This window comes from Fukomys damarensis, unplaced genomic scaffold, assembly GCF_012274545.1.
Source record: "Fukomys damarensis isolate Sample0158 unplaced genomic scaffold, DMR_v1.0_HiC HiC_scaffold_25, whole genome shotgun sequence".
NCBI classification, from domain to species: domain Eukaryota; kingdom Metazoa; phylum Chordata; class Mammalia; order Rodentia; family Bathyergidae; genus Fukomys; species Fukomys damarensis.
The window spans coordinates 21413122-21440735 of NW_022900937.1; the positions used below are offsets into that span (position 1 = coordinate 21413122).

At 44.9% G+C, this 27614-nt stretch overlaps 1 protein-coding gene across 1 annotated transcript in view; it reads left to right on the top strand.

Moving 5' to 3' along the window:
* The window catches only part of LOC117283232 (thrombospondin type-1 domain-containing protein 4-like), a 111978-nt gene extending 100916 nt beyond the window's left edge, over nt 1-11062 (top strand). Inside the window, exon 5 of the mRNA XM_033756062.1 lies at nt 10912-11062. Within this exon, the coding sequence (XP_033611953.1) occupies nt 10912-10949 (38 nt within the window). The 3' untranslated portion in view covers nt 10950-11062. The remainder of the gene's footprint in view (nt 1-10911) is intronic.
* The last annotated feature ends 16552 nt before the right edge of the window (nt 11063-27614 follow it).

A 27614-nucleotide genomic window follows, 5' to 3' on the forward strand; every position in this document is an offset into this window, starting at 1 on the left:
GTAAAAAAAAAAAAAAAAAAAGTTTAAAAAAAAAGAAATGGCTCTCGGCTTGTTGCATCTGCTCTGGACGTTCCTTATCTACTCATTGGTTTGTTTTTTGTTTGTAGCAAGTGTGAACCTGTAGTCCCACTTCTTTCTCAGGTACATGTTCATTGGTGTCTGGAGGAAGGTTATCTGAGGAAGGTGATCGAGAAATATGGTGAACTTAAAAACGTTATTACAGTAAAAAGCACATTGCCATTAATCCCCCTCCAGATACTCACCCTTGCTTTGAGCACACCTATCCCGCCATTGCCCCTTCCTGAAGCAGTTCTGGAAGCCCTCTGTCCTAAGTGTCTTTACAAGGTGTGACTTAAAAACGTGGCAAATGCTGCTGAGCGCCCTCCAACAGAAAGACAGGCTCAGAAAGACATTGCGGTGTGTCCTCATCCACTTTATTCATCATATTGGGCACACGAGAACTCCCGGCTCTTCCCCAAAGTTAAAATGACCATGAGAGGGAAGCATTTTGAATCAATTCAGGACATCAGGGCAGCCACAGCAGTACAACTAAAGACATACATGAAAGAGGACCTCCCAAACCACCGCAGAAGTGGCAAGCGTGATGAGATCAATGTGTTTGAAGCGAGGGGGGAGAATTTTGAAGGGGAATAAGTGACAGTCAGTGTGTCATTTACTACACTGAAGTTTTTAAAAATTTAAACACATACCATATTTCTGTGATCACACCTTATAAAAGCTGCTGGGAAGGTGCTCTGGGGCAGCCCGGCGAGCACCTCAGACAGAGAGCCAAGTTGGTGGACAGTGCAGGCCCAGGAAGGCTACTCTTGCTTGACTCGGTTTGGATCTGCAGGACCCAGGGTTAGGCACAGAGCAGGTTTCTGTCATGTGTCAAAATGGAGTCTTACGGGTCCTGACTTAGGTGGTTCTTTTTTTTTTGGGGGGGTACCGGGGATCAAACGCTCATCCTTGTGTTTGTGAGGCAGGTGCCGGAACCACTGAGCTAAATCCCCAGCCCTGACTTGGGTTCTTCTAATCAGCTCTAGTTTGTTTCTTTACCAGTAAGGCTGATAACTCATCTCTGCATGTAGTGGCTTCTGGGGGCTCAGAGCCCTGTGAGGCCCTGTTTGAGGTGCCTGCTGCCATCACTCCCTGCTTCAGTTCCCCCACGTTTATCACAGGAAATACAGGGGAGGCACTTTTTTCCTTATTATTCAGTCTTCTCTGCCCTCATCCCAAGCAAGACCTGCAGGTATATTCTTGGTTGTTTCCAGAGACTAGAAAAATAATCTGTGATACATAGAAGGTGTTTGAAGAAAATTTGTTGGATGAATAAACAGAAAAAACGAAGAGAAGAAAGGGAAAGAAGAGAGGGAGGAAGGAAAGAACAAGAGAGCCTTAGCAGGACACTCTTCCTTACAAGCAAACGGGCTGAACACACCACGGTCCTCACAGCCCATGAAGGGTGTCCTCCTCCCCAGAGACCCGAGCCCTGTCTGAGGTCACAGCAGCTCTGCTACAGCCCCTGTAGTGCCCGGAGCCTGCAACTGCCCTCCTGTGCCCACCCCAGCCTCTCCACATTCATAGCTCCTTCCTCGGGGACTTTTCTTCCCGGAGTGTTGGCAGCACCGTTTGCCAAGGTACCATGCACAGGGTAAGAGTCAGATCCAGCCCAGGAGTGTGGCAGAGAGGAACCAAACCCTCCAGACTGTGGAAGACACTTTCCATGTCGATTTGCACTAGAACTTACCGGTATCAGAGCTCCCGGGACTCAGCAGATGCACTGGACACGGTACCGCTCTGCTCACGCCGCACTGTCACTTGTTACCCGGTTACCCACGTGGTGGAGAGCGTGCAGAGCAATGTCCCCACGCCTCACCCCAGCTGCTCAGCTCTGTGGATTCGGTGGCCGCTGTGTGGACAGGCAGCCTACTAGGGACATCTGTGTGGAGGGGCTCTAATGGGTCGCCTTGATGAGGTATTGAGAGTCCCAGCTCTGCACCTCCTCGCCCTGAGGGTGCGATTCCTTGGCTACAGCCTGGCTAGACGGGAGGTGATGGGCGCTCTTCACTGTGTGTCAGCACGGGACTCCCTGCAGGCAGCTTCTCGGGAGGGTGTGGGCTGGGTGGCCAAGAGCACTGCAGCTGCTGCCCGGTTGGACAAAGTGTGGAGGCCCTGGGGAGGCGAGCGAGCCCCCACCCTCACTCCTCTCCCCTCCTCCCTGCTCTCCCTGCCTGTAGTTTGAATAAGGGCAGGGCTGGATTAAGGTCTTGGTGGAATCCAGCAACTGGAGTCTTTCCTAGTGGAGGGAGGAGATCACACAGGGATCACATTCCAGATGCAGGGATGGAGATTTAGGGAGGATAAAGGAAAGAGAGTGAGAAAATTAAATGTGGTGAGAAATGGATTTTCCTTCTCTGCCATCTGAAAATAATTGAGTTATGTTATTTTGTAAAATAATCTGGTTTGAGGTTTTTCCTGTTCCCCTTCCCACTACCTTAAGGATTGAAGAGGGAGGTGGAAAAAAAGCACTCATTTGGATTCTATGCTGTGATTCCTACCAGATACCTCAAACTTGGGCCAGGTCCCAAGAGGTGGCTTCGCTATGTGTGAGGGAGACAAGGAGTGAGGTTCCTTGGGAGGGGTGACCTGGTTCCTTTCTCAGCTTCTGCCTGGCTCCTCCCTGGCCCAGACAGGTACCACCACACCTTCCTCCCTGCCATCCCTTTCTGGGCTTTGGCAGACTTAGTCACACTTGGCTGGAGACCCTCAAGGGTGTCTGTCTTGCCTCATGAGCTGTGCTGGAGCCTCGCTCCCCTTTCTGAGCTGTTCTTGAACTGTGCTCTGGGCCTCTCTTTGTGGAGGTTTAACAGGGAGTTCCCATGGCAAGGCTGACTTTACAGTGAGACCTCTTTATTATCCCTGCAGAAAACATTTAGTAGCTGTTAGTAACTGTGCTTAACTGTGGAGTATAATAAGAATGGGGCTACAGAAACCCCATTCCATGGGTCTTTGTTTAGCTCGTTAGATGGGTCTGTCCTGTTCTCTCCGGGTGACACACAGGAACAAGCACGAGCCTTTCAAGACCTTCAGCCATGGAGCCAGATTTCAAAAATTCATACCTTGTCCAAGCCTCTTATTAATAGTATCATCTTGGATGAGTATTTAACTTCACTGGGCCATGGTTTTCCTTGCTATAAAATGGATACAAACATAGCGTTTCCCTCAGATTGTGGTAGGAGTAAATGAAATAATGCATAGCCAGTGTTCAGAATAGTGCCGGTTACCACTTACATAATATCACAGCCGTGTACCTCAGAAGAGCGTTTCAGTCGAGGATGGACCACATATACAATGTACTGTGTTCCTTTGGATACAAACATAGCGTTTCCCTCAGATTGTGGTAGGAGTAAATGAAATAATGCATAGCCAGTTTTCAGAATAGTGCCGGTTACCACTTACAAGCGTTTCAGTCGAGGATGGACCACATATACAATGTACTGTGTTCCACAAGACTGATGAACCAGAATAGCTCCTAAAACCTAGTGAGGACTTGGCCTTTGTAATGCTGAGTGTAAGACTATTCCCATGATTGTGGTGATGCTGGTAAAACTTACTGTGATGTCAGCCACAGAAGTATGGCGCATGCACTTCTGTACCATGTATGACCCTTGATGATAATAAAATATGACTATTCCCATGATTGTGGTGATGCTGGTAAAACTTACTGTGATGTCAGCCACAGAAGTATGGAGCATGCACTTCTGTACCATGTATGACCCTTGATGATAAAATCTCACATACTTTCCCATCCACGGGACAAAATGCCCAGTGCCCACAACTTTTAAGGGAGCAGAGGTTTATTTTGGGTCCATGGCTGGCCAGCTCCAAGGCAGAAACCATAGAGAAAGGACCTCTCTGAGGAAAGCCCTCCAACCCCAGCAGCCTGGAGATAGGGATGGGAGGAGTTGGGGCCAAGAATCCACCCTTGAAGGTCACACCTTCAGGGGCCCACCTCCAGCCAGGCCCCACTTCCTAGCAGCAAATCAGCTGCAGACTCATCAGTGGGCTGATCCAGTCACCTTCCATACATGGGAGACTTTGCAGGAGATGCTTGAACCAAACCACGACACCGATTTACATATGTACTCTACTAAACACTGTGTTGTTATTTTACAGTGCATTCCTACTTACATGAAAGAGCTGACTGTAACACCGTACTGTATTGCCCCGGCTGCAGACTCGTACAGCGCATGTTTGCCGCGCCTCTCTGTTACACCATTCCCTCTTACGCTTGATTTACTTTTGCTTTGTTTTACTGTGGCACCTAAGTGTACAGAATCCACTGCTAGGGTTGCCAGTAAGAGGCCATGTTGAGCGACTAAACTGGAATCGAAATTGAAAGTGGTGAAGGAGAACCAAGCCAGAAAATCGGCAGTGGTTGTTGCTTACCAGCCAGGCACATCCCTTTACAACGGAATAAAACAGCGGGGCTGTGAGGGGATCTCTTGTCAGTGAAGACAATGACACTAACAAACACTCAGAATTCTATCAGACACAGAAACGTCTACGGACCTGGACTGAAGACACAGAACCACGTACCCTCTTGGCACTATGGCCATCACTGCCAAAGCAGTGATGAATCCTTGTGACACTGGATTCATTGCTAGCTCCGGGTGGTTTAAAGGACTTACTCGTGACAGCATGTGAGAGAGAGCAGGGGTCTGCGAGAGCTCATAAAAGGCAGCTTCAGAACTCACGGAAGCTCCAGATGAGCGGATGGTGGAAGAAAAGTACTTGGCAGAGCAAATCTTCAGTAGGAGTGGAAGCTCCCTGTCCTGGAAGTGGGTGCCTGAAAGGACGTTCGTCCAGACAGGCCGAGTCAGTGCCAGGTTTCAGGGATCGTAAGGACTGGCTGGATAACAGTCTTGTCTGGGGCAGTGTTGCAGGCAGCAGATAGAAACCCTTTGAGACGTGGCAGATAGAGAGCTCCAGATCTTCAAGCATGTCCTTGAGCACCTGCTGCCAGGGGACTACAGAAGCCACGAGGAGGCGACTGTGACCCAGCTCCTCTTCCAAGCTGCCCTCCTGAACTCCTGGGCCAGCAAATGAAGCACTGTTTAGAGAATAACACGCTTCCTGAAATTCTGGTCCTCTAGGTTTGTGTAGTGTCCACGCAACAACGGGCTGGCTAAGCAGTGCATTTCTCAGAACGTACCCCCATTGCTGAATGACACATGACTCTTGTTAACATCATTGCAGCCACGTGTCATTGTCATCTTGACTAATATCTGTGTGGCCTGGTGTGAGTTACTTTGCTTCTCTGAGCTGTGGCTTCCGTCTGTGTTGAATGGGCGTGGCACTAATAGTATTGCTAAGGAGATCTCGAGAGGATGTTTGTGATGACACTTGTTCAGGGCCTGACACCTAGTGGAAATGATGGAAGGGGTTCTTGTGTCCCTCCTCAACACAGCTTGCCTCGGTGGAGCCAATCCTGCCAGCTACCGTGATGGAAGGGTCCATTGTACTGTCGTGCTCACTTACACTTTTAATTTCATTCAAGTTAATATTTCTGTCTAAAAATGGTCAGCCCCGCTTTTCACCCACCATTTCTCCCCTTTGCATCCTGTGTTCTGCTATGGATTAGGCCATCACTTGTAAGGATTATGTCAGTGGCCAGTGTAGTACTAGGAGGTCTAGTGTCATGGACAGTCTCCTTGGATGTCAGACTTAGGCCTAAATTTCCATTCTTCCAACCTGGAGTTATCTTTGGTTCTCCATGTATTGTAATGATACCTTCCACACAGTCACTATACTAAGTGTCATCTCAGAATGCTTTCAGAATAACCCTGGGAGGCAGGACTGTAATCATCCCATTTCTACAGATGTACACATTGAGCCTTAGTTTGTTTACTCCGTGCTATGCTGATCTGGGACTGAAATCTGGGTACCTGAGAAGCACACTATCTTGTGTCTGCTGGTTCCTTTATGTTTGGGCTATCTGCTGCTGGGCAACAAACCACCCCAAAATGAAGCACCTTAAGACAACAGCTTACTATTTCTTAATTCTCTTTCGTGGTTCTGACTGAGCTCTGCTGGTGAGTCTTGTTGGTCTCTCCTGCAGGTGCACTCAGAGGTGGCTGAGGCAGGTGTCGTCTAAGGCTCCTTCTGTCACATAGCTGGGATCTGGGCTGGACATGTCTTCTCTCTTAAACGCTGTGATCTCTCCACGTGGTTGGCGGAACTTTCTCACAGTGTGATGGTCTTAGAGTAGCTGGATGTCACACCTAGCAGCCAACCTTGCCCAGAGCAAGCATTTAAAACATCCAGTGGGAAGCTGTAAGGGCTTCTTGTGACCTAGCTTTAAAGTTGCAGACCTTCACATTTACCACAATTTATGGGTCAGGCAAGCTGCTGAGGCCAGTCTAGTATCTGATCCCAATGGAATGGGTTATTGGGCTGTGTCTCTTGCTATAAGAAGCAGCAGGTGCATAGAATGAGGAAATTCATTAATTGTGGCCTCTTTTTAGCCACTGGTCCATTTATTCATAAATGTGAGAGGTACTTCTGATTTTCCAGAAACATGCTCTCATATCTCAGAAGCAGCAATCAGGAGCATAAGAGGTCACATTCAAAATCATAGTGTTAATTTTTGATAGTTTCAGGCCAGTCCAGCCTTATAAACTGCTTTCCTAGACCTAGAAATCAAAGAAGACCCAGTGCCTGCCTGCCCCTGAAGAGACTATTTCATAAAAGAGGTGGATCTCTTAGAGCACATTTGAATAGAAATTTGCAGGTCTTCTTCTCTGTGCAGGTAGCACACAGAGAAGAGACATATAACACAATTTGGGATTCAGGGAAAATTTCTTGGAGGATATCATAACAAAAGTCTATAATGTGCCAGACTTGGTGGTGCATGCCTGTAATCCCAGCACTCGGGAGGCTGAGGCAGGAGGATCGCTGTGAGTTCGAGAACAGCCTGGGCTACATGGTGAGTTTCAGGTCAGTCTCAACTGCATAGTGAGACCCTATCTCAAAAAAAGAAAAGTCTATAATGTGATACCTTCAAGTCTGTAGAGTTACCTGGGTAAAAAAAGGATACCTGGATAGAGGAATGGACTGAAAGGTGGGAACTGGGGTAAGGGGAGCCCATGCTATTTGGTTTTTCCAGACCCTGAAGGCCGTGGGTATGGTATTAAGGGCCCTGGACTTGATTCCAGGATTCTGATGGGTAAGACCTACACGTGGTCCTTTAACATGATCTATTTATCTGAGAAAGAATTTAAAAGTGACAATTGGTTAAGGACGTACTTCTCTGTCCACAGACTCCATGGCTAAGCCACTTCAGATGGAGCTTTAAATGCCACCCTCATAAGACCAGTTACCTAAAAGAAAAATGGACCAAAAAATTCTTGAACATACATTTCTTAGAGAAATACAAGATACAAAAATTTGAGTGTATGCAAAGACACTCGGTTTCATTTGTTATGAGAAAAGTAAGTTTTAAAACTGCACTGAGTGTTTGCCACCACTCAGAGTGCCAGAGATGGAAACATCTAATTATCTGTAATGGTCAGAGTATGGGCTTCCTCCTGCATGGCTGGTGGAGTTGTGATAAGGGACCTTCTTTGGGGAAAGCAACTAATCATTATCTATTGAAATTCCAAATGCGCATATTCACTGACCTAACAATTCCACCTCTAACTCTACAGTTATTCTTATATTTGGAGGAAACAACAAATGTGCACGATAATTCATTATAGTCTTGTTTGTAATTGCAAGAGATTAGAAATGATCTAAATTCCACAGGGAAAAAAACTGGCTGATCAATTATATTTCATCCATACAAAGGAATGCTATAAAATCTTGAAGAAAGAGAATGAGAATTTCTCTATGTGCTTTATCTGGTTGGCTTTCCAAAATAAAGTTGAGTGAACAAAAAAAACTTGTAAAAAGGGAAAATTTACACATACGTATTTGCTCAAATATGTATTAACTATCTCTGGAAGGAAGCATAAGGCATTTCTAATATTGTTCCTAGTAATGAGTGGCTAGGATACAGAAGTAGAATATTTGTGCTTGCCAGGCAGGCATGGCACCACTGAGCTCAATCCCCAGCCAATAACTGAGGCAAAAATCAAGAAATTATAACCAGTAAACCTTTAACACTCAGAGCTTCAGATCTGAGCTAAGATAACATTTCATTGATTCCTTACTTTCGAGCCAAAATTTACTGGCCTTCATCTAACTCATCACTGCATTCCCTTTTCCCTGTCTTTTCCTGAAAGAAAGCCGATGTTCCTGTGTAGGCACTTGTCAATCTGTGGGGTTCTTGGGAAGAGGAGGCCTGCAAAGGGAAGCAGAAGTGAATATCCTGTGTTTTTAGAATGGAATGAATGGAATAAAAGAGAATAGAATAGAAACCCAAGCAAAGCAAAACAGAACACAACAGAATGATCCAGGCAACCATGGAAAATATTAAGGAATAATGTTTAGAGTTACACTTTCTTTTTTTTTTTTTTTTTTTTTTTTTTTTTGGTATGGGGGATCAAACTCGATTCCTTGAATTTGCAAGGCAAGTGGTGGAACCACTGAGCTAAATCCCCAGCCCTAGAGTTAGACCTGTAACTTCCTTTTTGAATATAAAGGGACGTGTGTCAAAGGTTTTACTTAACTCACTAATGACAGAGCGAACCAGCATGATGTCCTGGTGGGTTCCCAGGAAAGCAGCACATACACAGGTCACCCAGAGTGGGATGGGAATGTGCTATTTCAGTAAAACTGGCCCCCTGGGGACCAGGGAAAGCTTACATTTGCATCTCCACTGATGAGATTCATTTGCATTACTATCAGTTTTCTACAGTATATAGAGCTGTAAAAGTAGCTCAGTTGAAAACAAGGAGAGGCTCAGACCTATCAAATTTGATCATCCAGAAAAACTTCCTGAAACAATGTCTTTTGTTATTCCCTGGAAAATACGCTTAGCGATGTTTTTCTTTCTCTTTTCAAAGTCTTTCAGAATTTTGCTTTTTGGAACTAGTATTCAATACAGTTGTGTTACGCTGTTATAGAAGATAGTGAGATAGGCAGTTGTCCCAGATTGTGGAGTCTGGCAGAGCAAGGTGGAGGGAGGGTCGCTTGGCTGCAGTAATCCGGGTGAGGAGGACCCAGGTGAGACAGTGGAGGTGAGGTAGAGAGAAGCATTGCAGAAAAGGCAGCAGGGAGACAGGACGCTTGGGAATTGGTGAGGCCTGGGCTAGTTTGCGCACTTGTAGTTGTGAGGTAGAATTTAAAAACCAATGAGAGGTTAAAAAGGAGGCAAGGAAAACTGAAATTTTACTTGCACTTTGAAGAAACTCTTAAAATTGTACTTTTAAGAAATTCTGAGGGCCGGGGATTTAGCTCAGTGGTTTGGTGGCCTGCCTTGCAAGCGCAAGGACCCGAGTTCAATCCCCGGTACCAAAAAAAAAAAAAAAAAAAGAAAGAAAGAAATTCTGAGCCAGTTGTGGTGGTGGTGGTGCATGCCTATAATCCCAGCACTCCGGAGGCTGAGGCAGGAGGATCACTGCAAGTTCAAGACCAGCCTGGGGTACACAGTGAGTTCCAGAGCAGTCTGAACTCCATAGTGAGACTCTGTCTCAAAAAAACAAAAAAATAAAATAATAAGAAGAAGGAGAAGAAAGAAAGAAAGAAAGAAAGAAAGAAAGAAAGAAAGAAAGAAAGAAAGAAAGAAAGAAAGAAAGAAAGAAAGAAAAAAAAGAAAGAAATTCTGTAGCTTCAGGACAAAAACCATTACTCAGGCCTTTTTCCTTTCCAGGAAATTCACTTAAGAAAGAGAAGAAAGTCCTGAGGATGTTAAGACACAATACAGCCTGTCCTCTGTGTTTTTTACTGATACACTGTGCTCCCTCTCAGATCTCAGCTTCAAACTAACACTTAAAACTGCCAGAGAGGTGCCCTTGTTACCAGAGTTTTGGGGCGCTGTGAGGTCCTTCTAGAGCCAGGTCTCTGTCGTCCTGAGCAAAGAATTGGTTAAGACTTACACAAAAGGTAGCGAGGTTTTGCATTTACTAAAGGGAGGAAAAGAAGTGACTCTGCAGAGTGAAATTGGTCCACAAAGAGAGTTTACCATGCGTGGCCATGAGATTAATGGCAGCTACCTTTTGTAGCCCCCCATTCTGACATCAGATCTAGGCGTCCTATCAAAAACCTGCTCGATCTCGTGTCTGAGTGTTATAGAGGAAATAATACTCTGAGTATTATAGGGGAAAAATAACTCCCAACCTGCGGAATATCAGATATGCCAAGTTCATGTTCTCCAAGAATCAAAAAACAAATTCTAAGGAACAGCAGAGGTTAAGAGTAAGAAAACTTTATTGAGAGAGATCGCTCCTGAGAGACAGGAGGGGACTCAACAGTGAGCTGCCACAGACCCCACTTCACAGGGGAAGTTTTAATAGAGCAAAATCACAAGGTGGGTACAATGTGGGTCAAAATGATAATCAACCAATAGGATTACAAGTATGCTACTTAGGTAATATTGATCCAGTGGAGAAGCAGGTCATGTAGCAAATGTACATGGCAAAAATAGACTTATTTAGGAAGGGATGGATCTGGAGGTCTTGGTCACCAACCAGGCTACATGATGTCTGTCTAGACTATTGGAACAGGTAATGCCAACTATAGTATATTGTTTATCCCTTGGGGAGGGATATAGGCCTGGTTATTCTGTCTTTGTCTTGAGGCCTGGCCTTCAGAAGATGTGCCTCCAGCCACAGTTGTAATGTGTTCTCATCCTCTACTCTGACTCCCAAAAGGGCCTAGCCTTATGTGGCTACCTATAATATTTCTACCTAACTTAGCTGTGTCTAATAAGAGGAACTGAAGATAGCACTTTCTGGTTGGTTTCAGGTGCAGGGATTGGAAACTTTTTCTGCACATGTGATTGACAGGTCGTACCCACTTGTCCAGATGACTGGCCACTCCCTCATCTCCTGTCACAACCAGACGGCCTGTAGGAATACACATCCTAGATCACCCGTCTTGAAGACACCGTAAAAAACACCAGCTTTAGATCATAAAGTGTCTCTGTCTCTTGAGGGCCTGCACTCTATTTCTTTGAGTGTGTGCTTTTAAATTTTCTGCCTAATAAATCCCTTTATACCTCTGACTGACATACTGAAAATTCTTCTTCCACAATGGGAGTCAGTAAACCTGCAACTTAATTCTATGGGTAGGGTGGATCTGGGTTCCTTATCCAGTGGGGACCTCCTCAGACCCTGTCCAGTGACAGTTGACAGATTTTTTTAAATTTTATGTGAAAATAAAACAAAACTTCATAACAAAATAATAAAAAGAATAGTTAATACACTGTATCATTATCTTCAGAGTAGTTCCTCAGTAAAAGACATAAAGGATTCTCTTTCACAAAAAAAAAGAAACAAACAGATAATAGCACAAAACTGTCTTTTTAATGGCTAAGAAAATATACATATAAATGAAATTAATTAGCAGATATATTAAAATACTTTTGAAACATTGGAGTAGGTAATTGAGGAGATTATTTGCCCTTCTCCCTACTTCCTATTTGTTTATCTTCTGTTTTACTTTTTATTTGTATTTATGTATATTTTTTATTATCTCATATAAGAGAAATCATGATATTTAAGCTGTGTGCCTGACTTATTTCATTTAGCAATATTCTCAAGTTGCATTTATTTACCTATGAATGCCTCAGGTTTATCTTTTTATGGCAGAGTAGTACTCCATTGTGTAGAAATACAGTATCACATGTCCCTCATTCATTCATCTGTTAATGGACATGTACGCTGTTTCCAAGGTCTAGCTCTTATAAGTTGTGTTGCTATAAACATGAATACACATGTGTTCCTGCAATTTGATGATTTTAACTATTTTTTAAAGTTTCATTGGGTTGATTGGTACTTTTTAGGTATACAGTACAGTTACATTCATCATTGGGATATTGTACCTTTACATTATATATCTTGGTTCTTATTTTTTTCCCCCATTCCCCTGCCCTCCCTTCACCCCCTCCACCCTTCCATATTTACACAGACTTTGTTTCCATTTTTTCCTTTTCTCATATTTTTTCTTTTCCCTTCCTTTCTTTCCCCTACCCTACCCACTTCCCTTAGCCCTTTTCTTCCTATTTCACATTATTGATTATACAATTTGAACCTTACTTACACTTTTAGTTTCTCACACCAGAGAAACTATTCAGTATTTACACCTGTGTGTCCTATTTATTTCGCTTAAGACTATGGCCTCGATATGCATCTGTTTAACTGTAAATGACTCTAGTTTCTCATTCTTTATGGCTGAGTAGTACTCTATTTTATAGAAAAACCACCTCTTCTTTATCCAGTCTCCAGGTGATGGGCATTTGGGTTGTTTCCAAGTGTTAGCTACTACAACCTGTACCACTATAAACATGGATGTGCATATATGACTGTGGTATCATTCTTTTAATTCTTTTGGAAAGATACCCAGCCAGGGAATATCTGGGTCAAATGGGACTTCTAATCCTAGTTGTCTGAAGTGTCTCCATACTGATTTCCACAGTGGTTGCCCCAGTCTGCACTCCCACCAACAATGGAGAAGGGTTCCTATCTCCCCACGACCCCACCAGCATTTGTTATTGGTTGATTTCTTGAAAGCAGCCATTCTTTATAGGGTGAGATGGAATTTCATTGTTGTTTTCATCTGCATCTCTCGAATGACCAGTGATGTTGAACATTTTTTCATAGATTTATTTTCTGCTTTTACTTCTTTGTCTGAGAAGTGTCTGTTCATTTCAGATGCCCATTTTTGAATCAGGTCTTTGTATTTGGGGGATCTGATTTTTTTTTTTTTAGTTCTTTATATATTCCAGATAGTAGACCTTTGACTGAGGAGTAGCTGGTCAAAAGTTTTGTAGCTTGTCTTTTAGCTCTGTTGGTGGTTTCTCTTGCCGTGGAGAAACTTTTTAATAGAATGAGATTCCAGTTGTTGATTCTTTGTGCTAGTTCCCGTGCTAAGTATTTGTTCATAAAGTCTTTTCCTATACCAGTGTCTTTGAGAGTTCTACCTAACTTATCTTCTAGCAAGTTTAGTGTTTCTGTTTTAATATTTAGATCTTTAATCCTCTTGGATTTTAGTTTAGTGCATGGTGAAAGATAAGGGTGTAGTTTTAATCTTTGGCAGTTGAAATCCAGTTTTTCCAGCACATTTTGTTGAAAAGGCTCTCTTCCTGTCACTGAGTATGGTCGGCTCCTTTGTCAAAGATAGGTAGCTGAGTCTACCTGGAGGTGCTTTTGTATCTTCCAATCTATTCCACTGATCCTCAGGTCTGTTTCTTTGCCAGTATGATGCTGTTTTTATCACAGTGGCTTTGTAGTATAGTTTCAAGTTGGGGATTGTGATTTTAACTATTTTGGTAAGATACCTAGAAGAGGGTATCTTTTGGTAAGATACCTAGAAGAGTGCTTCACATGGGATTATTTTTTTAAATTTTAGGAATCTCTGCACTGATTTCCACAGTGATGGTACTAGTTCATATCCCATCAACAAGGTAGAAGGGATCTTTTCCCCACATCCTCACCATCATTTGTTATTATTAGATTTTTTTTTTTTTTTGCTGGTAGTCATTACTTTCTGGGGTAAGATGGTATCTCAGTGTAGTTTTAATTTGCATTTTTCTTATAGCCAGCAATGGTGAGCATTTCATGTATCTGTTGACATTTTTTATTTCTTCTTCAGAAAAGTATTCACTTAGGTTGTGCAGTTTTTGATTGGGTCAAATGAGGCATGTTAAGTGTCTCATAGGCCATTCTGTTGAATGGCATCAGCTTAATTCTTAGCCTTTGCCTGGTCATAGCCATTTGTCATAAATATTGGCTTCCCACTTTCCATCTGGGGTGCTTGCTAGGCACCATCCTCTATTTTACTGTTTATTTGTACATTCCCTGGGGCAAGTTACTTCACCTGTCTGGACTTGGTTTCTTTAGCTTTAGAAAAGGATGTCTACCTCACAGCATTGCTAAAGAACCACGGGTAATGGCTCCACTAATGCCTAGTTTTCCTTTGGGGACTCAAGAAAGCTTCATAGCGGATGTGATCTCCAAGTGCAGTTATGATAACTGAGGAGTAGATGTTTCATACACCAGCATTTTCATACTTTATGAGATTTACAAGTATTAGCAAGCATATCATCCTTTTTTTCCCCTCCACTTCTTTTTGTCACATCCGTGTCAGGGTTAGGGGCATACACTGTGGACAGAGTGAGCCACACATTTGGGTGTGGCTTATCGTGGGACTTGCATATGAATTAATGGTTATTGAAAGCGCTGTTAAATTGCAAGGGACTTGTTTTGTTCTGTTTTGTTTTGATACCAGAGATCAAACTCAGCAGTGGCACCAGTGAGATAAATCCCCAGCCCTAAAGTGCAGTTTTTTGCTGTAGCCCTCATCACAAATATTTTCAGCCATTGCTTCCTCTTAAAGAATAAAATATCCTAGAAACTCTCCTATTTTGGCACCTAAGTCACATCTCCCAGATTTTCTCTCTCCGTTGGAAACAGAATAAACATCATTTATCAGATCATTGGTAATGATGCTTTTTGCTACATTTTACTTGTAGTTCGCGGAAATGCACCCCCTCTTCTCTGTCATACACGTGTGCACTCACACCCATGTGGACAGGTCCCATTGTCACCAGGTGGGGTACAAAGTGGTCCCCCCGACAGAGGACCTCACTTCCAGCCCCCCAAAAGGAGTAGGCTTATCAACTCTCATCACAGAAAAGGATCTCAGGACTTGTCAATGAGAGGCATAGGCAGGTTTATAAAGCATAATCAAAGAAACACTCAGAAAGGAGTGTGAGTGCTTGAGGGTGAGGCACATTATGGTCTGGGGTTGAGGTGTTTATGTAATCTTGGGGCTGTCTTCAACTCACAGGATTTGGGGTGTATATTCGCAGTGTCCCTCAGGTTACCCATAGTGGGCTACGTTAAATGCAAACCATTTGCATGTGTTTGAAGTTTAGACATATGGTACCCAGTTAATGTGTTTTATCCTAGAGGATGGAAGGAAGTCTGTGAATATCTGGAATCTTATACTCTCAGAAGAAAGCACAGACCCAAATTACAGAGCTACTGTGTCTTTAAAGCTTTTAGGAATTTAGGAGTCAAGACCCTGGAAGAAAAAAAAAAGGCCTGGAGTCAAAAAGTAATTGTAACCCTGGGTAACTTTGATTGTGTCTTGAAGCTACTGTTTTCTTAAAAGTACAATTTTAATATTACCATCTCCTTATCTCCTTTCTGTCTTTATATCTCCTCTCCTCGCCATGACCTGCTTGGCTTATCAGAGTATGCAGCAACAGAGGACTTGGCACAAGGGTTTCCAAGGGAGCAAACACAGCCTTCGGTCCCAGCTCTGTCCCTGTGTGTGTGGCGGTCCTCTGCACCACCTGTCACTGTAGCTGGTGTAGCAGTAGGAGCACTTACAGGGTCCATGCATGATGGGTGTAGAAGCCTCAGCCCAGGACACCCCCCACCCCTCCATTGGCCTCTTTCTGGTGCTTGAGGTTCCAGCCCTGTTCTCTCCCCTCCTGTGGCACAGCCTCCTTCCCTTTCCGTATCTCCGGGACTCCCTCTTCTATCAAGCACGTTTTCCTCTCTCCCAGATCTTAGAGCTTAAACTCTGCTGATGGAAATACTGGTGGTGTGGTGGGGGTTGGGGGACAACACAGGGAAGAGATTTTTATAAAATCAAAGAGTCTGTTTTGTTCCTTGCTTCCTTTGGACCTTTGGAATCACAGTCCTCAGGTGAGCCCTTGTTGGAAAGGAGATAAAGTTTGTATGTGCAACCAGCAAACTGGACAGAACTCATGGGATATAATTACAGTCTTCTCTGTCTCTGTCTCCTCCCTCCTTTTCAGAGTAATTCAGTAGAAGCTTCCCTGCCCTTAGTTTAAAACTCAGATAGTCCCATGATTTTTCTGATCACTCTCAAGTAATGAAAACCCCAGCACCCTGGAAGTTGCCAACACAGTGTCAGTTCACTTTGTAAAATTGCCTGTTGTGTGTAATAATCAAAACTTCTGACTTGCCTTAAAGTTAAGTCTGCTCCCCTCTTCAAGCGAGAGCCTGCTCCAGGTGAGGGAAGAGAGATTGAATTCCTGCTGGTCACCAGTCACACATCCTCCCTAGCTTGGTGACCACATGGCAGGAAAGCCCTTGCTTGGTGAGCACTGTTAGATGCCTTTGCCGGGCGGACCTGGAAGGTCTGCAGATTGCACCCCTGTCATGGCTGCTTTGGGCTCTTCTGCGGCCCAGACTGGGCACACTGAACCACATCTCCTGGACATTCTCCCTCATTGAATTTCCTCTCCTTGGCTGTCTCTTCCCCAGCTCCATTGTTCTCAGTGATCCACTCTGTTGGGACCCTCTTCACTGGAGTTCTGCCCTAGCTCATGGGACCCTTCTGTGTGAAACTTCAGACAGATTAGGACTGACTCTTCCCCTGTCTGGTCCACATGAAACACTCACAGATCCTTTGCCCTGACCTCATCTAGGGGAAAGCACCCAGCAGGAACTTCTCCTTTCCTTTTCCATCAGAGCAACTGGTCTTTTAGATTTCCCATGCAGGACTTAGACCCATGTTCTGGTCCCAGGCATTGCAGAGAAACTGGTTTAAAGCTTCTCCTAAAGTTCCTCTCTCTTACCTTGATCAAGGACCCATCTCTTCACCCTGGCAGGGGCAATGTTAGCACAGCTCTCTGCAAAGAAAGTCTCTCTGAAGCTCTGCTTCCTTGCATCTTTACTGTTGCCTCCCCAGTCCAGCAGGTGGTCCTTTCTCAGGACCTGGTAGTGAGCTCTTCCCTCTGCTTCTGAAATAACTGATGACCAGGGACCCTAGAGTTCTTGATCCAACTCTGCCACTAACTTGTCCCATGGAAAGTTGCCTCTCTCTAAATACAAGGCTCTTGATAGATGTTCTCGAGATCCAATTTTTTCTCAAAGTCTGTCATTCTGTGTGGTGGATCTCTGGCTTTTCACCTTGAGGGTCACAGGCAGCTCGTGAAGGAAGGTGTTCCTACTGAAAACAAGGGTTTCTTGGAGAAAGCATGATGCACACACACAGATTCTGCACCCTGGTCCCTGGGAAGTAAACATCACTCTTTGAACACTGCTAGAACTGCTGTTCAGCAATCAGTTATAAAGTCCCTGGGGTAACCCTTTGCTCAGGATGTTATAGGAAGCTTGGACCAAGTTCATTGGCAAACCAGGTCGGAGGGTAGATTGGAATGATCTGCAGGATGCTGGCTTGATTTTCTTGTCTGGAACAGCTACACATGAGCTGGCTGCTGTGTCCTCCCCCAAGGTGATGCAGTCCTTCCACTGCCCTTGGCTGCTGAGCGGTTGAGCTCTCAAATGGGGGACACAGAGGGAAGTATGACTTTCCGTACAGAACACTCAGCTCCCCTTTCTGTCATGCGTACCTTTGAGTCAATCCCTGAAGTATCACCTTCATTTTCTCTCTGTTGAGCCCTCAGTATGTGTCAGGCAGTGCCATCTTCAGAGGAGACAAAGATGGATTGACAGGTGTGGTACAAAGCGGGTGTGACAAGAGAAGGTCCATGTAAATTGCCAAGTCCGAAGTGGTCGTCGTGGGGGAAGGAGTTGTCTTCCACCAATCCCAGTATCAGAGAGCTGCCTGGACCTCAGGAGGGCTCGGACTTCCTTGCAGCTCCCCAGGGCTGCATTGTGGAACGAAGGTCGAGGGTGAGCAATGGCCCTGACCTTCACACATTTAATTCTAGGAAAGGGTTGCTTGCAGGAATGAGGTCAGCCATATCCCTGGAAATGAAGGCAGTGAAGGAAAATGCCTGATCTCTGTTTATATAAGCGCACAAAACAATCCTCGAGACACCCACTTACTCAAGCAAGAGACTACTCCCAGATGGTGGTCTGGGTACCGCAGACCATTGATCACCATGTGGACACATGCTGATGGGTGCATTGAGCACAGCGGCTGAGGCAGGGTGGGCTGAGGGGCTTAATGTCTAGCTACCTGTCCTGAAGTAACTAGAGGCACCCTCAGAGCCACAGCCCACCGAGGGAGTTTTCTTTTCGCTGTTACTTTCCTGCTCTCCTGCTCCTTCCTCTTCTAGGAAGAGCTGAGAGATGTTTGCTCCTCCTCTTCCTCCTTAGCTTCTTCTTGCCCTGGAGTCCCTGATCTGTGTGCCGTCTACCGAGCAGCCTTCTCTGACCTCCAGGACTGGGCACCGAGCTCAGGCTGTGGTTGCCGCAGCTGCCTGTATATCCCCCCTTCCAGCTTTTCACACCGTCGTACTTGCCTGTTCAGATGTTTGTGTCTTCTCCCTGCCCCTCCAGTTCCATGCTGTGACATTTTTGGGAGCAGGGTCTTTGCCTGTGCCACTGCTGGCACAATGCTTGTCTGTAACAGATTCGTAAACAGCAGTGGTGAATATCCTCTGAGAATGGACATGGCGGTTATTTCAAGTCCAGGAAAAAGGACTCCACCTGGCTCTGAGGGCTCAGTGGAGAACAAGAGCAGATGATACAGTTGTCTAGGGCAGTGGTTCTCAAAGTGTGGTCTCTGGGCCAGCAGCATTAGCACCAGCTGGCAAATTCCGGCCTCACCCACACTTGCCAAATCAGGGATTCTGGAGGGGATGCTGGAAATCTGGGTTTAATAAGCCATCCAAGCTACTGCTGAATTCTCAGACTGACTTGGCCATGCTGGTGGCCAGGCATGGCAAATGGGATTTATCTCAAGTGCTTCTTTCAGTTGATAGGTAGTGGCCGCTTACAGCTCTTGTGTGAAGGATTCTGACGCCGTGACTGTGTCTAGAGTGAAAAGCGCCGTGACTAAGCTTTGTCACGTCTGCGCCAGGTATGGGAGGAGGGAGTCCTCAGGCCCTTGCACCTGTCCTCTGTGACCAGAGCCAGGCCTGGATGTAAGCAGGATGCGATGAAGGCAGTGCTCAGGCCTCAGGTCTGCCCAGGGGCTCTATCGTGCTTTGGCCTTCCAGCTCAGGCCCCTCACTGTGCCCGTTTGGGTGCCCATGCCCCTTGACACTAGTCTTGCTGTAAAGGAGAGCAGGAAGTTGAGAGCTTGGTCTTAGTGATCAGTGGGTTTGAGGGGGGAGTGGGGTGGCCCAGCGGGCAGGGACGTGATGCTGAGCAGGCACCACACGTAGCGCGAGGCTGCGATGAGCCAGAAGAGGGGGCCCCCTGTGCCAGGGGACCACAGGAAAGGGGAGAGAGAAGGAGGGAAGGAGCAGCTGTGGATCTGAGGCCTGGCTTTCTCGGATGGCTGCATGGGCTGGGGACAGACGCCAAGCAGGCAGGAGCAGCCCCAAGCACAGGGCACCAGGCTGCAGCAGTAGATCAGAGGTTGCCAAGAGTGCTGGCATCGGGGTGGGGTACTCTGCGGTGTGATGCTGCAGAAAGGAAGGGGGAGAACAGACCCATGGAGGTGTGCGCCTCAGTACCTGAGCTGCCCTTCTGCTGGCAAGTTCACAGGTCATTCTGGGGCTGGGAACTTGGTGATAGAAGTCATTCTTTAAAATCCATCTCTCCCTTATGTGCTCACATCCTTGCCCCGTACACACACACACCCATGCCTTTCCATCAGTGACTGTTCTGGTAGTCAACATGGAGGTAACAGAACATAAATGGTTCTACTGTTTGCCACTTACTTGGTGGCTGAGCCATTCCCATTGTGCATTGCCTCAGTTCTTCATCTAAGAGAGCAGCACTCGCCTGCAACTTTTGTAACTATGTTGACACTAAAGAGAAATGATTTCCCTGTTTACTATGATCCTCTCTGGCAGATGGTAGGAAAGCAGCTTTTTCTAGCAGTTTCAATGCGTTACACGGCAGCTTTCTTTCAGGAAAAAGTAGAGTGCTTTGAGGAAAGAGGGAAACCTTTTCTACTTCTTGTAAAGGTGTCATGGAGGTGGCCTGGGGAGTTCCCCTCAGACGAACAAGGGGCCAGGACTTTGGCAAGGAGACGGCGAGCCAGCTTTTCTCCACATTGGGCCATTGGGAAGGGCTCTGGCGTAGCTATTCCAGTACAGCCAACAGTCATAGAATATCTGCAGCACAAAGCAAAGCTGTCATGGCTAGAAGGTTAAGAGGCCCCCTTATCCTCAGAGAGCTCAGAATCTCAGCAGGTTCACAGGCAGGAAGCCAACATACTGCAGCAATTGTGTGCGTAAGGTGCTAGGCGCCAGACTCAGTCCTGCCCAACCCAAGGTTCTGCTCCGTTATGCCTCTGCTCTCTAATGCAGTGAGCTTAGATATTAGCCATAATGAAAGCATAGGTTTCAGTGGATCTCTTACTGTTGTAAGTCACTGCTTGGTCGCCTTAATTCTTTCTCCTGGGTCTAAGAAGATATAGTTTGTTTTATGCTAGTTGTTGGGGGTCCAAGGCTTTGTAAGGCTCCTGCTGCAGGATTAGGCGGTTGTGGTGTATTGCCCTTCTGCCAGTCTCATTTTCTCAGGCGTTGGGTCCAGGGCAGCTGATGGGGGTGGAGGACCAGGCAGTCACCTCTGCAGCACGAGCTTCTCCCTTGTGCGAGGCAGAGGAGGACACCAGCTCTCTGAGTTGTCATGGCTCCTCTTTTCCTATTGTCAAACCCAGCTGGCCCTTCCCCAGCCTCTGTTCCTAAGAGGAGAGCACTTTTCTTGCCAACCTGGCTTCTTCCCGCATCTGTGCCCTTTTCCTCCACCCTTCATATGTAGAATGGACTAGAATCATCCCCCCAACCTCCTTCCTGTACAGAGAGAGAGAGAGAGAGAGAGAGAGAGAGGCCCAGAAAGCTGTGAGTGTAACATGGGAAGCAATGATTTCATCCATAGAATTTTGATTTTACATTGAAAAAGAAAGAACGACAGAATGGAAACCATGCTGCAAAGGAAGGAGAGGAAAGTGGCGGTTAAGGAGCAAATGGTAAAACTGACAAAACAGAGTAATTGTATTAAGGAGAGGCCCTGATCCTGTATGCACTAGGATTTACCAGGATCCCAGGACTCTGCCTTCTGTCACTATAACAAAATACCTGACATAGTCAGCTTATGAAAGAAAAGGTTTATTCTGGCTCACAGTCTTGGAGGTGCCAGTCCATGATCAGTTGGTCCAGTTGCCTTGGCCTGTGGTGGGACAGGACATCACGGAGTAGTGATGCAGAACCACTCGCTTCATGGCCAGGAAGCAAAAGAGAGGGAGTATCGACCTGGGGTCCCGTTGACCCCTCCAAAGGCGCTTTCCAAAGACCTAGGTTCACTTTCTAAAGGTTGTGCCACCTCCCAGCAGCACTACCTTGAGACCCAGCCTTCAGCACACTAACATCCAAAGTGTAGCAGCCTATTCATGGAATGCGTGGTTCTATTGAATAAACACAACACTGACCTACCGAAAAGCAGGAACTTTGGAAACATCAGAAGCGACAAAGTAGCAGACACAGCCTTGTCCTTGCAGCCCAGAGGCTTGCAGGTTTATTTGCTTCAAAAATCAAGGACAAAACAGGCACTTATGGAACAGTTTGTCCAGCCAAATCAAGGCACTCATGCTGTGAACAGCTAAGATCACAGTTCAAAAGATGCCGGACCAAAGAGAGACAGAAGAAGCCCTGGCCTCAGCACAGGGGGTCAGTGCAGGTCCAACCTGGGGCACACAGAGGTGGTACTGAAAGATTTCCAGTCACTTGACAACTAGGCCACGCACACATGGGGAGGTCCGACAGGAGACTTTATTCAGGTCCAACAGGAGACTTTATTCGGGGAGCAGGAGCAGGGAGGGAGAAGGGGTAGAAAAAGGAGAAGAACAAAGAAAGGAACGTCCTTTTATCTTTTTTGGAGTGAGCTATTGTTTATTTATGAGGAGTGGGCTACCTTTAACCTATCACAGGACAGGCTGCCCTTTATGGGTTTGGTCCTGGAGAAACAGGTTTAACCTCTCCAGACCGCTGTAGCCTTGCGGGGAAGGGAAACTAAAGATAAGATCATGAAGTCTTTAAGAGCCAAGAAACACCAGGAAAATGCAGCCTGTGATGGCAGCGTCACAGCATACTTTAACATGGTCAGTTCCCTAACAGGTACAGGTGGTACCGCAAACGCTATGCTTTGAATAAAATGATGACACATATAAAAGAGAAGATGGAAATATGAATTTGACTTAGATTTATGGGAAAATAAAATGATCATGATCTGCAGACATGAATACAGACATCTGAATTTCCAGCAGATGGAGATGTTACCACATGAAAGAGAAATGTGACAGGTAGACATTGCTCCCCCACCAGGAGTGAGAGACAGGGAGGACCCCTCAAATATATGGACTCCCCAGCTTTAAATCATTAATACTTTAAAAACTAAGTGAGACTCAGATTTCTAATTCTGAGGGTTAGCTTTCTAAATAACGAAAGCATTAGCCAGATGTTTCCTTGTTTGGGAACATTTGGACTTCATTTGTTTTCAAAGGCTGTGTTTAGGAACTGTGGACAGAAAAGCACTCTGCCTTCTAATCAACATGCATTTGCATCGCATTACTTGCTACTTTAGGAGTTAGGGTTCTTGGGTTCTATTTAGTTTTCTTTTTTTCTTCCTGGTCTTAGGGATTCCCCTGTGGCCCTGGGCAGGGGTCAAGTTGTTGTCCCAGCTTGCTGGCATTCTGTTTTGGGCTTCTGAGCTCTTGGGCAGGAGGCTTTTATCACGCAAAAGGGGAACTGAATAGCTGTGCTGTGGATGCTGGCGGGGAGGGATGTGACTCATTAACATTAAACCCCCTGCCTGAGGGGCGGTAGAGAGGGATCCTTCCACCCGCGGTGTTGTCTGGGTGATCTAGGTGTTCCGGGTTTAAACACTTTCAGATCTGCTGAGGATCTGTGGCGAGTCCTTCCCTCCAAATCAAATGGCACCAAGAGTCAGGGTTTACACAGGGAGTAGCTGTAGAACAGCAACACGGCCTAGGCTTAAAGATCTCTTTTTATAATTTGCTTTCTTCTCCAGAATGTTTTTCCTGATGACTGTAAACAAAAGAACTCAAAATCCTCTCAAATGCCTTTTCAGGAAGGCAGAGATAACGCTCTCTCAGAATTTAGTGTTAGAATAAACTCAGGGAGGGAGAGGGATGGCTCAGAGGGTAGGAGTTATGTCAGCTCATATCTGCTGCTGTCTCCCAAGCATTGTACCAATTGTACCAGCCATAGGAAGATACCAGTTTCATGCCGAACTTGATGTCTGTGTTATCATTTTAAAAGACCAAGCAAACAAAATATTAATTGTGAGTCTAAGTACATACAGCAAAGGTTTAGAAATAAATATTTTGGGTCTGGCCGTTTTTTGGATCTGGCCGTTGAATCTGAGGCAGGACACTCAGATTCCTAACTGACAAGGTTTAGAAAAGCATGGCACAGATTTTCTTGGGAACTCAGGACCTCTCTTCATCTTCCTCTTGGGTTCAGCAGAGGTCATCCTCCCAGGGCCAGGGACCTCTTGTTGCCTGCGCCCCGCAGGTTTTGCTGCAGTCTTTTGATCTTCTATTTTACTCTTTACCCAAGGCTATTTTAATCTCTCCTGGAACAAGCGGAGACTTTTGTTATTTGACTATCAACAGCTAACAGCTTTTGGCTTTTGTGGTTTCCACACATACACAGAGGACAAATCAAACCTACCCTCGGGATATCACACGTCCTCAGTAAAACCCTAGCTTTTCAGGAGAACTTACTTTACCTTGTTTCGTATAAATCATCCATTGCATCTGTCCAAAAAGAGGCTGTCAGTTTGGGTTTTAAACACTCTGGAGGGCTTCTTGGATTTCTGCTGGGTAGCGGGTTGGTTGTTCCCCTGCTTCCTTCTTTGCTCACTAGTGCTCTGTGGGATCCACTGTGTGCGGGGCACTTTGTAGTGGGGGGATGAGGTGGAGGCTGGAAACAGCCCCCATGCTGGGGAACCCGCAGCCTTCACGCTTACTTCCTCGGCTTTGGGCCCGTAATGTCATCCTCATTCCCAAAGGATGATGAGTTTTCATCTAGTGGAGTGTGCTCCTCTCTGGAAGGCTTTCTGTTGTTCACCTTTTCAAGAGGGGAAGAAGAGAAAGAGGCCAGAAAAGTGAATCTCTGTAGGGCAGAGTAGTTCATAGTTAGCTCAGTCCCTGGAATTTGGCCTTCAGCTTTAATTACTTGTGTTATTATGAGCGATCTGTTCATTAGCTTCCTCAAAATATTATGTGTGTGTGTGTGAGGGGACAGTTTTGGATATTCATAGGCACTGTGGCATACTGGTTTCTTTTTGTCAAATTATAAAATATATATAATGTAGAATTTACCATCTTAACCATTTTTAAATATACAGTTGAGTAGTGGTACATATATTCATGTTGTACACAACTCTGTTCATCTCATGAAAATTTCATGCCCACTGTATAGCAGCTTACCATTTCCCACACTCTCTCCAGTACCGGTCGACTGTTATTTCTCTTTCTGTCTCTGTGAATTTGACCACCACACTCCATACCTCATTTGAATAGAATCATATATTTGTCATTTGCCACTGATTTTTTTCACTCAGCATGAAGTCTTCAAGTTTTATCCATGTTGTGCCATGCCGTGTATTTGAATCTTTCTTTCTTTCTTTCTTTCTTTTTGTACCAAGGATCAAACTCGGGACCTTGCCCTTGTGAGGCAGGCACTGGAACCACTAAATCCCTGGAATGAATTTTTCTCTTTTTAAAGGCTGAATAATATTCCATCGTGTGTTTGTTTCACATTTTGCTTACCCATTCATTGCTTGATAGATACATGTTTGCTTCAACCTTTTGGCCCTGTTAATGATGTGTTGTTATTGTACAAATATCTGTCAAAGACTCTGCTCTCAATTATTTGGGGTATACAATCAAAAGTGGAATTGCTGGACTGTATAGTGTTTCCAGTTTTAACTTTTTTGTGTGTGTGTACCAGGGATGGAACTCAGGTCCTTGCGCTTGTGAAGCAGGCGGCAGAACCACTGAGCTAAATCCCTAGCCCCCATTTTTAACTTTTTTTGAGGAATCGCCTTGCTGTTTTCCATACTAGCTGTTCCATTTTTTAATTAAGTTTATTGGTACATTTTAGGTATGCAATATGATGCCATTGACCATTGGGAATTTATTTCTTTACTTGCTATATCTTGGTTCTTATTTTTTCCCCATTCCTCTGCCCTCCCTTCAACCCGTCTATCCCCCCATTTACTTTGTTTCCATTTTTTCTTTTTCTCATATTTTTTCCTTTCCCTTCTTTCCTTTCCCTTACCCTTCCCACTTCTCCTTCCTCTTTTAGACCTTTTCTTCCTGTTTCACATTATCTGTTATACATTTTGATCCTTATTTACATTTTCAGTTTCTCACATCAGAAAGACTACTTGGTATTTACACGTGTGTTCTATTTATTTCTTTTAAGAATATGGCCTCTTTTGGAGGGGGTACTAGGGATCGAACTGAGGTCCTTGCGCTGGCAAGGCAGGAGGCAGAGCCACTGAGCTAAATCCCCCGCCCTTTTGTTTGTTTGTTTGTTAAGAATATGGCCTCAATGTACATCCATTTTGCTAAAACTGATTTTAGTTTCTCATTCTTTATGGCTGAGTAGTACTTCATTTTATTAAAAAACAAAACAAAACAAAACACATCTTCTTTATCCAGTCTCCAGTTGTTGGGCAGTTGGGCTGTTTCCAAGTTTTAACTATTACAAACTGTGCTGCTGTGAACATGGGTACACATATATGGCTATGGTATGATTCTTTTAATTCTTGTGGGAAGATAACCAGCAGAGGGATGGCTGGGTAAAATGGAACCTCTAATCCTCCTAGTTTCTTGAGGTTTCTCCATATTGATTTCCACAGTGGTTGCACCAGTCTGCACTCCCACCAACAATGGAGAAGGATTCCTTTCTCCCCACAACCCCACTAGCATTTGTTATTGGTTGATTTCTTGATGGCAGCTGTTCATTCTGGAGTGAGGTGGAATCTCAGCGTTGTTTTCAGCTGCATCTCTCGAATGACCAGTGATGAACATTTTTTTCATATGTTTATTTGCTACTAGCTGTTCCACTTTTCCACTTTTGCATTTCTACCAGCAGTATGCAAGAGTTCCAGTGTCTCCTTGCCAACACTTGTTATGTTCTGTTTTTGTTTTTTCTTTTGGTACCAGGGATTCAACTCAGGACCTTGAACTTTTGAGGCAGGTGTAGGCACCACTGAGTTAAATCCCCAGCCCCTATTCTGTTTTGATTTTGACAGGAGCCATCCTAATGGGTGTAAGATAGGTGTTAGCTCCACTTTTAAGAGTAAAAGAGTAAGCCAGAATGCACAGCACAGTCTCAGAAATTCTTCCATTTTCAAATAGATGCAGGTCAGGAAACATTTGCCTTTATGCACCTTTTATCAAAAACTCAATGGTATCAAGACCCAAACAGGATGGGCCCAGTAGGTTTTAGACCAAAGGTTTAAAAGAGCTTATATGTATAGTCTTTCAGTTTATTTATCTAATTTGACTGTCAGGGGACTGCTTTTGGTGAACTCTTCATATGGACTTGACAGGGAAACTGTGAAAGGATTAGAGAGAGAACGTAAAAGGTGACACTATTGGAAGATTTCTGGATTGCATAGACAAGCAATGCAAGTTTGACTTTTTCTAAGTCTATAGAGGTTAAATCCAGTTTAGATCATCTATTTCCCTTTGTCTTTATCGTATTATTTTCCTCTGATCTCCAGCAAGGTGAATGCACAAAAAAGGCCTTGAATGTCCGTGATGTAAATGATCACCTGTTTTTCACAGCCCTGCCTGAGGAGTAATTTGTTTTTAAATTTGTTATATTATTATTATCATCATTATTTTGATACCAGGGATTGAGCTCAGGACCTTGCACTAGCGAGACAGGCGGCGGCACCACTGAGTTAAATCCCCAGCCCATGAGGAGTAATTTATAATGTTGAGTTACCCAGAAATTTTGCTTGTATCCTGATCTTCATAGTGCAGTGGGAAGGGCAGTAAGTAATAACTAGAATTAGTCAGAAATATCATATTCTCCCACTGTAAATATATTAAGCATTCAGAAAGAATTCTGCCTTTTTCGAGGCTGCCTAATCACTTAGGTAATTATGGCTGGCTAAGTCCACTCAAAAGAAAATCAGAGTACGAGGCCATGGCTGCATGGTCAAAGTGAAGCTAGGAGCTAAATCTAGGAAGAGATCATGAAGGTTCACTGGCTGTGCTTAGGTGTACTCTGTGCACATGTGTGTGTGTGTTTGTGTGTGTCACTCCCGATCCCAGATATCCCAGTCAGCTGACACATACTTACCACTGCTGCTGAGTGTGCTTGCTGGCAGGAATACTTGCTGAAGGAAAAGAATAGTGAGTCAGTAGGTGTCAGTAGGTGATGGAGGAGATGCTGGCATTTCAGAATGTAGGAGACTCCCAAGGTGAAAGGGTAAAACTATTTCTCTATACAGACATTTTTCTAAACCTTCAGGTGGCTATTTGCAAGAACCATGACAAGAAATAAAATAGGATAATGAGACCCTGAACATTGTTCCCAAGGTTTGGCTTCTGAA